The 10,000-nt window shown below is 35.7% G+C and overlaps 1 protein-coding gene across 5 annotated transcripts in view; it reads left to right on the top strand.

Moving 5' to 3' along the window:
- The window catches only part of LOC137657895 (uncharacterized), a 148,597-nt gene that overhangs the window by 137,848 nt on the left and 749 nt on the right, over positions 1-10,000 (top strand). For 3 of the 5 annotated variants that reach the window (XM_068392525.1, XM_068392524.1, XM_068392523.1), the window contains exon 3: positions 8,544-10,000. This exon is cut by the window's right edge and continues 749 nt beyond it. In XM_068392525.1, coding sequence (XP_068248626.1) covers positions 8,544-9,255 — 712 coding nt within the window. In that variant the 3' untranslated portion in view covers positions 9,256-10,000. Of the gene's footprint in view, positions 1-1,593; positions 1,886-8,543 lie in introns of those variants that run through there. The other 2 variants (XR_011047236.1, XR_011047237.1) reach the window with 2 other exon arrangements.

Consider the following 10,000-nt stretch of genomic DNA (forward strand, 5'->3'; position numbering starts at 1 on the left):
AAAAAGCACTTGTGGAGGGCCATGTTTTTTATTTTTCTCCCGTTTATTGAGAAGCCATTTCCTGTTCGTGTAATCAAGAGGCTTGAAACTATATTTCTATTCTCATACTCAAATACGATAATTATTTCTTTATCTTGAATTTTTTTTTTCTACTTACCAGTCACTGGAATTAGGAGTGTGATCATTATCTGGTCTCTTGTCTGCTAAATGATTTGTTGCTGTCTTGTTAAATTATCAGTTTCTCTCTCTCTCTCTCTCTCTCTCTCTCTCTCTCTCTCTCTCTCTCTCTCTCTCTCTCTCCTCTCTCTCTCTCTGTAATAGCAATCCTTATATTCAAAAGAAATTATGATTTTTAAACGCAAAAGGTGAATATTGTGAGAGGGAAGTTTAAGAGTCAAGGGTAATTTTGCAATTGGCGAAGGTAAGCTGTAAACATCGCAAGGTTTGTTTTTCTCAAATGGATGACGAAAACCTTGTTCTGATGGAAAAACAAGCCTCCGAATAATTCGACACTGATACCAAGAAATACTTCGAGGATCTTGGTCGTGTTGATTCTAAACAATCTTTATCTTTCAGCGCTGACTGGCTGGTTTTTCTTCTTTTTTGTCACGTTCGTGTTGTCATTTTTTTTTTTAATAAAAAGTAAATTCCTTGTAGTTTTATCGTCTTTTTTGGTCAGAAAGACATGCAAGTTACGTGAATATATATTTTGTTTTATCTATTGTGTTTGTGTAAACATGATAAATCCCCAAGTCTTAGCGTACTTTATTGCTACTGTCTTCCTGTTTCGCAGTGTCATTTTATAATTATTGCTTTTCTTTTTTAAGGCAGAATAGACAAGAAGTCTCTCTCTCTCGCAGGCTTACTATTATAATATTTTAATATGTCTTTGCAACGTCAACACTTCAATTCTCTTTGCCACAATTTAGTTTTTGGGCTTTAAAATTAATTACAGTTTCACTGTTGTGTCTGAATGAATTACATAGGTGGTGATGGTTAATGAAGCAGCATTTCATGTTGAATATCTTACAATTTCAAATGAATATTAAGCATGATAATTTAAGTAGATTTTATAATATATAAAGTAGTTTCTTTTGTATAGTCGTACTCAGGTTCGTGGAATGTGTTTTACGTATTGCTTTTTGGTTAGTATTCAGGAAGAGTGCCGTAGCTATGTGAATGAATAACCACCTTCTCTCTCTCTCTCTCTCTCTCTCTCTCTCTCTCTCTCTCTCTCTCTCTCTCTCTCTCTCTCTCTCTCTCTCTCTCTGTTTCTTCCTATGAGGACTGGGTTTAATCACCTGAGCTATCATCATTACTATTCATAACGTAAAGTTTCCAACCATTGTACTTTTTCATCGGAAATGATACGTCATGTTGACTGTGATCATCTATTCTTAAGCTATCACGCCGTGAACCCCATCGTTATCAGTAACATATTTTTTCTTCCTAATTCAAGGAAACCAGTTATTCTACTTCATAGCCCAAATACACTGTCAATCATGATTGTACAACATCTGTGTTTGTACAAGCAAATCCTTTGTGAGTGGGTGTGATTGAGTTTATTTTAAACACTCAAATCACACACACACACACAGAGGATATACTTGCACAAACACAGGTATTGCACAATCATAATTGACAGTGTATTTAGGCCTTAAAACGATAGTAGTCGCTCGTCGGGCTTGCTCACTGTATATATATACCAAACCGGGTTGAACTCCAGATTATAACCCTTCTCGCGGTGTTGGGACAAGGAGCTCCCCAGTGTCCCTCTTGCTGCGCTGTTCGTCGGTTAAGGAAAAAAGTGAAGAGCCCCAAAAGGGTGCGAGTGTGGACTAATTTTGTTTGTGCATTCAGTTCAGTGTAACAGTTGACTTACATAGTGAGTGATCATACTGGGCATTTGTGCAGTGAATAGTTAGTGTCTTGCGAGCTCTCTAGATGGACTTTTTTCATTTCCGTAATTCCCAAGAAGCCTAGATGTGCACTCGTTTTATACACAATACTTAAAAGTTTCGTTAAATAATAGACTTTATTTTTTGGCTAATTGTAGGATCGATTCTGGACTTAATAGTTTGCTAAATGTTGTTTTATTGAGCACTAGATTTATCAAAATCCATGAAAACAATAATTCACAAGGAAGTGTAAAAAGGTCAACCAAGGATCAATTTGTTGGAGCCTCGTATCTTGTAAATGCTTTTGGAAACCCGTCATTCAAAGGCCTTTAGACCTTTAAACATGGTGGTGGTGAACAGATACGTGGAAATTACTCAATAACTCCAGTGATCATTTCTTGTGGCTACAGGTTGTTAGCTAATGGCAGTAACTAACCCCCATAGAATTTAAACTATAAAGGTTATCTGGAGCCAAATGCAGATAGATTAATTAGTGAATACATAACATATTATTACTGAATGCCGAACCCAGATCGGTTTCCATTAATGTTTTTATAAGGTTTTCTTCTGCCTTCTGTGTTTGTTGTCTGCACTAATCATATGATGATGTCTTATCATATGCTGTCCCCATTTGTTGATGGAAAATGTGATGTTGCTAGTTTCTTTCCGTTGATATGCGTTATTGAGTAGTGCTTCCCTGGCAATTTTTGGAAAGTATAATTTCTAGATTTGTTGGTGGAAAGATTACACTCAAATTGAAATTTCTTCCAAAAATATTTAATGACTTTTTACGAAGTTACTCCTATGGATTCACTCAAGGTTTTTCACATTACCTGCATGTGTTCAGCAATTGCTATCTAGCAGTAAAATGTCCGTGAATTGTATGTGGTACTTAATTTCTTTAGTTAGCTGACGCTTCAAAATCTGTGTACTCTATTTCTGCCCACACACCAGTGTATTCTTACGGAGTGTATAGGTAAATGGAATGCCCTACAATCTTGAAGGATAACTTTTGTTTTTAGTCAAATTGTATACTGATACTTGATAAGGTACAAATATAGTAAATTATTTACTTAAGGTAAATTTACAGTGTTATTCAGGATAAGTTGAAATTGCATTTTTAGTTTTCATTCTAGCGTGATTACCTAATTTGTTTTCCAGAAATAAAATGTCAATATAATGTCGTGGTTTATTGAAGAGTTGCGATAACTACTTGAACAATTGCAAGGTATGGTAATTTTGACACGTGAATGACCCGAGTGTTATGAATGTTTTTGGTGTCGGGCATTAGAATTTGCTTACATAAAACTTATTTTCCTGAAAAGCAATACGCTTTGAACATATTCCAATCGGTTCTGATAGTTTACTGCCGAATTTGATTCAACGTACAGTAGCACTGATGATTTGAGCATGATAATTGTAATCCCTTGTTAGTTAAACCTTAATATGACACAAAAGCTATGTTCATATGAAACTTCGACACACGTTGACCAATAAAGATTTGGACGTTCTGGAATCTTATAATTCAACTGACATTACAAAGACAACGCATTTCCCTTTGTATAAGCTCTTAGATTCATTCACATGGCCTGTGTATAGTTTTTCATAAGATGTAATATATGGGGGTTGGTTGCTAAAATTAGCACGGGTATGGAACGTCTTTGAGAAATAGTTTTCCTTGTAAGACCAATTAGCCGTATATAGTTTACACCTAAGGTTTGGTGCCGTAATTTCTTTAGATTGTAGCTGGTGATTACCTTAATGTTCATATGAACATTGCCATAATGTTCATATGAACATTGCCATAATGTTCATATGAACATTGCCATAATGTTCATATGAACATTGCCATAATGTTCATATGAACATTGCCATAATGTTCATATGAACATTGCCACAATGTTCATATGAACATTGCCATAATGTTCATATGAACATTGCCATGATGTTCATATGAACATTACAATGATTTTCCCAAGTGGGTTGTATTGTGGAAGGTCTTGTTTTGTTTGATCAGAAACTGCATGATAGGGAATTTTTTTAAAGGAATTTAGATCTACAATTATCAGTCTCGTCACTGCTAAAGTGAGAAAGTATTGGTTATTGCTCAAAGTTGAGAAGTAATAGAATCTTGGTACAAGCTAGTGTTTTGAAAAATAGAACTTAATACCTTGGAAGTTCCGTCATAGATTTGACCATCAGTGTCTTGTTTAGCTGTTACATGCCATTGCCAACTCCTTTGCTTTACGTTGCTGCAAAGATTCTCCCAAACTTTTCCGGAAGTGGCATCACCATACTAGTTCAATATTGTACAGTATTAGAATTGGGATGGATATGCATTTAGCAGTAATTGTAGTAGCGAGTTTTTTGTTTTTTTTTCAACCATCAAGCCAGTTACTTTCTTTCATGTCTTTTTTAGAGGTGTTCCATTATTTTGTGATAATTTGTGAAAAAACAATACCGATTTTATTAGCATAACTAAAAGTGGCTACGAAAAAGTTTTAAAATGCTACGCTACTCAAATTTGGTTTTATTAATATATTTTCTCAAACGGCTTCACTAGTAGGAAACGGATTTGTCTGCGATATTCATCCACCACAGCAATATAACTAGCTCCTAGAAAATAAATGCGTATTGTCTAGGACATGTACAGTAGCATACCAAGGTAGATTTTCTTGGTTGTAATTTGACTCGCCTTATTAGGTTAAAGAAACCATTAGTTGTTGGAATTGTTCTTTCAAATATTAACGTTGTTAATTAGATTTAGAATTCAAGGGTGTCGTTGTTTGGTTATATGATACAAGGAAGCTTCTACCGAACCCAGATAAAAAGTCTTTGTTGTAGTTATATTAATTAGTTACAAAATGATACGTTTTACAGCGCTCCCTCTTTAGGTAATCTTCATCTGCTTATCCATGCAGAAACGTGTTGCCATTTACTCTGGCTCTTACCTGTGGATAAATTTTAGTTGTTGCAAACTGAAATTGGGTGCTATTTCAGGTGATACAACATTAATAACCCTATATGAATTTGAAGATTTCACAGTACCTCTCTAGTCGTCTCCAAATGATGTTGAACTATGAATGAACCGGCTTGCAATGTCGCATTTCATACATCCATCGCATATGATCTCTTTGAAAGGTCGTGGTGAGAGAGAGAGAGAGAGAGAGAGAGAGAGAGAGAGAGAGAGAGAGAGAGAGAGAGAGAGAGAGAGAGAGGGCGGGGGGATTACCCTTAAGTTGTATATCCATTGCCGAATTTAAGTTGGAGAATCATTGCCAAACACACATTGCTCAATATTGAACAAGTTAAAAAAAATACGTGTACATTGGCAACTAAGTTGAAATAACTTAAGAATGTAAACAAAGATTGTTATATTTTTTGGGAATATTGTTTAGCAGTTTATAGAAATAGTTTGATAGTTTTGTACCCTAAGTTATGATGGTATTTATGGCAATACTTGCAACTTGGTCAACGGAAAACCCTCAACATTGGCCCGACTGGACTGACTGCTTTTTGTCGATGTCCTTTTTCAACACAAGTAGAGCGTGGTTGGTTTCCTTGTAGTCAGTTCAAACTAGTCTCTCTCTCTCTCTCTCTCTCTCTCTCTCTCTCTCTCTCTCTCTCTCTCTCTCTCTCTCTCTCTCTCTCTCTCGGTTATGTAATTCAAACGAATTCTCCTGATGTTATCTTGTTATCAGTAATGTAAGTTACAAGCATGTGGTCATTGTCTTCCTCAGTTACCAATTTACAATTTTATTTCGTGATGCTAAAATTCTTTGATACAATTTACAAGTATTTTCCGACAAGAAATATACTCCAAGCACCGGTAGCAGTTCCCCAAAACAGTCTTCATTGAACTGCCAGCTCATGATATCCCGGTCTGGGAAAACTTTTCTGGAATAAATGTGGAGCCAGGTAGCCATTAGCCTGTGATTTAAGAACGTAGATAGCTGAACATTATCTTGCTTAACCTTTTTTTATCCCTTTTTAAACTTGGAAGGGAGTCATCTTCGAGGTATCACTTGCCTCAAGAAGTTAATCATTAGAAACTCATTAAATGAATCTTTAATGACTACAAATGAATTATAAATTATTTATTATTATTATTATTATTATTATTATTATTATTATTATTATTATTATTATTATTCTCAAATGCATTTTAGAAATTGTTGAAAGTCAGTTAATACGTCTGTCCTCTGAAATTATAGGTAACATCACTATTCTACATATAAAAATCAAATTTATAGTAATCTTGGTCTTATCACTGTACAATAAATACAACTTGATTTTATAACGTAGTGACTATAGTATAGCGTCAGGAATCTTTTGCCCACGAATTTCAATTTCTGTTACTTGGATTTGCCCATTAGTTAAAAAAAAAAGTATGCGGGAGTGTTTCATTTTTTCCTCCTGTTAGTTGGAAGTCTCTCTCTCTCTCTCTCTCTCTCTCTCTCTCTCTCTCTCTCTCTCTCTCTATGTGTGTGTGTGTTTGTGCGTGCTTCAGTACTGCACGTGTATTCACTGTGCACTTTTGTATTAGATTTCAACACAACATTAATCGATTTGTTACGCCTATAGTTCTGTTTGTTATATTTGCAAGTTTGCCTTGTTGAAAGTTATTATTTTTTCGTTAAACGTCTTTAACCAAGATTACCGTGTGCAGTGCCAATGACGTAAGTTTAAGACTCATTTAGACATCCGTGGAGTTTAAATAAGGAAAAAAACAACTAATTGCCTTTATATAAAGAGACAAACTAAACTCGTTTAGATTATATAAATCCAAATAGTTGCCCTGGACTAATTTCCTTATATAAACCAATGACATTTTGGTCTTAAGCTTGTTAGCCTTGTAGCTCATGTCTCATTTTTTATTAGTAAACTGTACCCTTGCTTTATTATGTATTTACGAGATTTGCAATGGGTGTGGACCTTCAGTTTGAGGCCATACCCCATCGGGCTGTCAAAATGATAAGTGTGTGTTTAGATTGTTTGTGATGACTTTTATTTTTTTTTTTTTTTTGGTAGCAGCTTGAGTCTAGTATTTCTCATTCAAATAAGTTATTCAATCAGGACGGACGTTTGAAATTAAGTTTTGCTGTATTGTGTTATTGAAGGCCAGGCTGAGATAAGTAACAGCAAAGAGAGGAGTAACTGGAGATATGTCTGGTAATTGTTTTGGATAGATTAAAAGTATATATAAGACTGATTTTACTTGTGTGAGAGAGAAGTTAATTTTTGACAAATTTCCAAAATTTGTTGAGCAGGACATGTAAGAACAACTAGATGTATTCAAAGTTGAAACGGGGAAGGGGATTGGGTAGATGGAGAGAGGCCTTGTGTAACGTTCCAAGATGGAGTCAGTGGAGAATGATTGTGCGCTGTAAGAAAGGAATTGAGAAAGAAAACAGTGTGTTGTGATGAGAAACCCGAAAAAAAGGCTTTTTGATGTACAGTTGCATGTCCGAAGAGGTTATTTACAGAAGGTAAAATAATTATGCCAAGTAACAAAAATATAGAAAAATGTACAGGAAATAAACTGAATAGAGAATATTAGGAAGAGAAAGTGAGCAATAACTCAACGAAAAATGAATATTATTTTGGACAGGGATTTATATAGAGAAAGTGGTTAATGAACAAATGGCTATCAGAATGACAAAATATGTAAAAAGAGGGATGCTTTCTAAAAGTGAATGATGAAATTTAGCTCCTGCCACATGCGTTATCAATAGAGAAATATCTCAACACCATTAATGAATATACCTTACCGAAATAGTTGTTTTTACTTGGAGTAGATCTATTCCCGTTTTCTATTTAATACAGTTGCAGTTTATCCCATTTTCTATAGTATAGGTGCAGTTTATCCCATTTTCTATAGTAGAGGTGCACCGTATCCTATTTTCTATTTAGTAGAGGTGCAGCGTATCCTATTTTCTATTTAGTAGAGGTGCAGCGTATCCCATTTTCTATTTAGTAGAGGTGCAGCGTATCCCATTTTCTATTTAGTAGAGGTGCAGCGTATCCCATTTTCTATAGAAGAGGTGCAGCGTATCCCATTTTCAATAGTAGAGGTGCAGCGTATCCTATTTTCTATTTAGTAGAGGTGCAGCGTATCCCATTTTCTATTTAGTAGAGGTGCAGCTTATCCCATTTTCTAAATGGTAGAGGTGCATCGAAGTCTTGCTGCCTTGTACCTCAAGTCTAATTTCGCAAACTGCAAACCTGTTCAACTTTTTCTGGACACACCCTGCACTGTTGCTATAGTTTTTTTTACGTTTTCAAACGGCATTGTGTAATCCTTCATATACATTTGATGTATATTTGCTATTTTACAAGACTTCCAGCATCAGTTTTTTTTTGTTTTGTTTACAAATGGACTTTGTACTAAGGAGCTTAGGAAGTCAATGACCTTTTGACATGTTTCATATTAATACTTTCACTTGTTGAATAACAGTATAATATTGTATGAACGTACTGATCACTGCTGTTAAATATTCCATGAGATATACATTAGTACCATTAACAATTTTAGCATCTAATTACCACATCCTTTGTAATTTATAGTTTTGTTAATAATGATATAAGTACTTGGGTTCCAAAAATTTGGAGAAATTTAGTATTTTTCGTTTTCGTTTCTTTCAGGTTCAGTCCAATGGATGGCTTCTTCTTAGCTGTGTTTTTAGCTGTGTGCATTCTTGTAGCAGTGGTACTGCGCTGTCTCTGCTATCGCTGTTGTATGCAGTCGTGCTCAGATAAGTTCAGACACTCCAATGAAGAGGACATCTTGCCCCGTCATTCCACACCAGCCATCGCACCTGCTGGTTGCAACGGGCGCCGGTGCCCGGCACCACCGCGTCGGCAGCAACAGGAAGACCGCAGTCCTCCAATTATGCCAAATTCCCGACCCGTCATTCCCCAAGCAGGCAGAGTATTTACCATCTACACATTCCCGCAGCAAGATGATACCTCCCCGGAGCTCATCAGGCACAGTCGAAACATCGGAGTTTCAAAGTATACCACCATTCCATCAGACTCTCCTCCCAAGTATGAAGATCTTTTCCCAACAAGTCCGAAAGAAAGGTCGCCTTCCATCGAGTTAGACGTTATTTCCGAGCATCCTTCTGCTGAGGAGCAAGATCTTAGTACACAAGATCCATTTGTCGATGAAGCTCATCCTTCGTCAGCTTCCTTTTCAAGTTCAAGTCAAGCGTTTTCCTCGCCACCTGCAACTAATGCCACGATTGTAACTTCCAATACTAATCCTTTGTTAGGCAAGTCTAATTCACAAACCTTCGTGCCGAAAGAACCTCCTCCACTCTACGATGTAATCTACCCAAAGAAATCTGAAGAGTGAAAATAGGTTACATTTTAATTTTGTGTTAAAAAAAGGGCATTTTCTTTCTACTCACTCCATTGTGGTATTCAGGATAATAGACGGCATTACTGCCAGGATTTGGAAAATCTCAAATATTCAGACAAGACAGCTCAAGACAAGCTGTTGAGTAACTGTAAATAAAGCCGAGTTTCTGCACTTTTGGGTTTCACATCTGTATTCTACTTCAGAATGTGGTAATTGTTTTACAGTGACAGAATTCCCCTTGAAGTTTTTAAATACTCTTGCCTTATTGTGATAACGTGAAACTCAAGGATACCTATTAATGCTCATAATGAGGAAATGTGTTACCAAGTAGACATAGAAATGTAGTTGGTTCTTTTTGACAAAATGCTAAGTGCCTCCAATGTTCGGGATATAACTTATTTTGTATAACCTTTTAGGAGACGCCTGAAAACGTCTCTTGATTTTTAAATGTAATGGATCACATATTGTGAATATCAAAAATGAAGACAATAGATTATGAACTGTGATAAGTAGAACTGTACTTGGGTGAAGTAGATGACCAAAGCTGATAATTTATCATTGTATTTTATTCTAAATTTTGTTTCAGTTGTATTCTTGGTCAATGGTTATTATTTTTCAGTATGCTAAGGAAAAGCAAGACCATTCATTATAAAAGCTTCACTTCATTTTAGTTGTTGGTATTTCATCAAAAAGTGATACCTTGCCCATAAGATAAATAAGTTTGATAATCGGAATATGC

Source organism: Palaemon carinicauda, chromosome 18, assembly GCF_036898095.1.
Source record: "Palaemon carinicauda isolate YSFRI2023 chromosome 18, ASM3689809v2, whole genome shotgun sequence".
Lineage (NCBI taxonomy): Eukaryota > Metazoa > Arthropoda > Malacostraca > Decapoda > Palaemonidae > Palaemon > Palaemon carinicauda.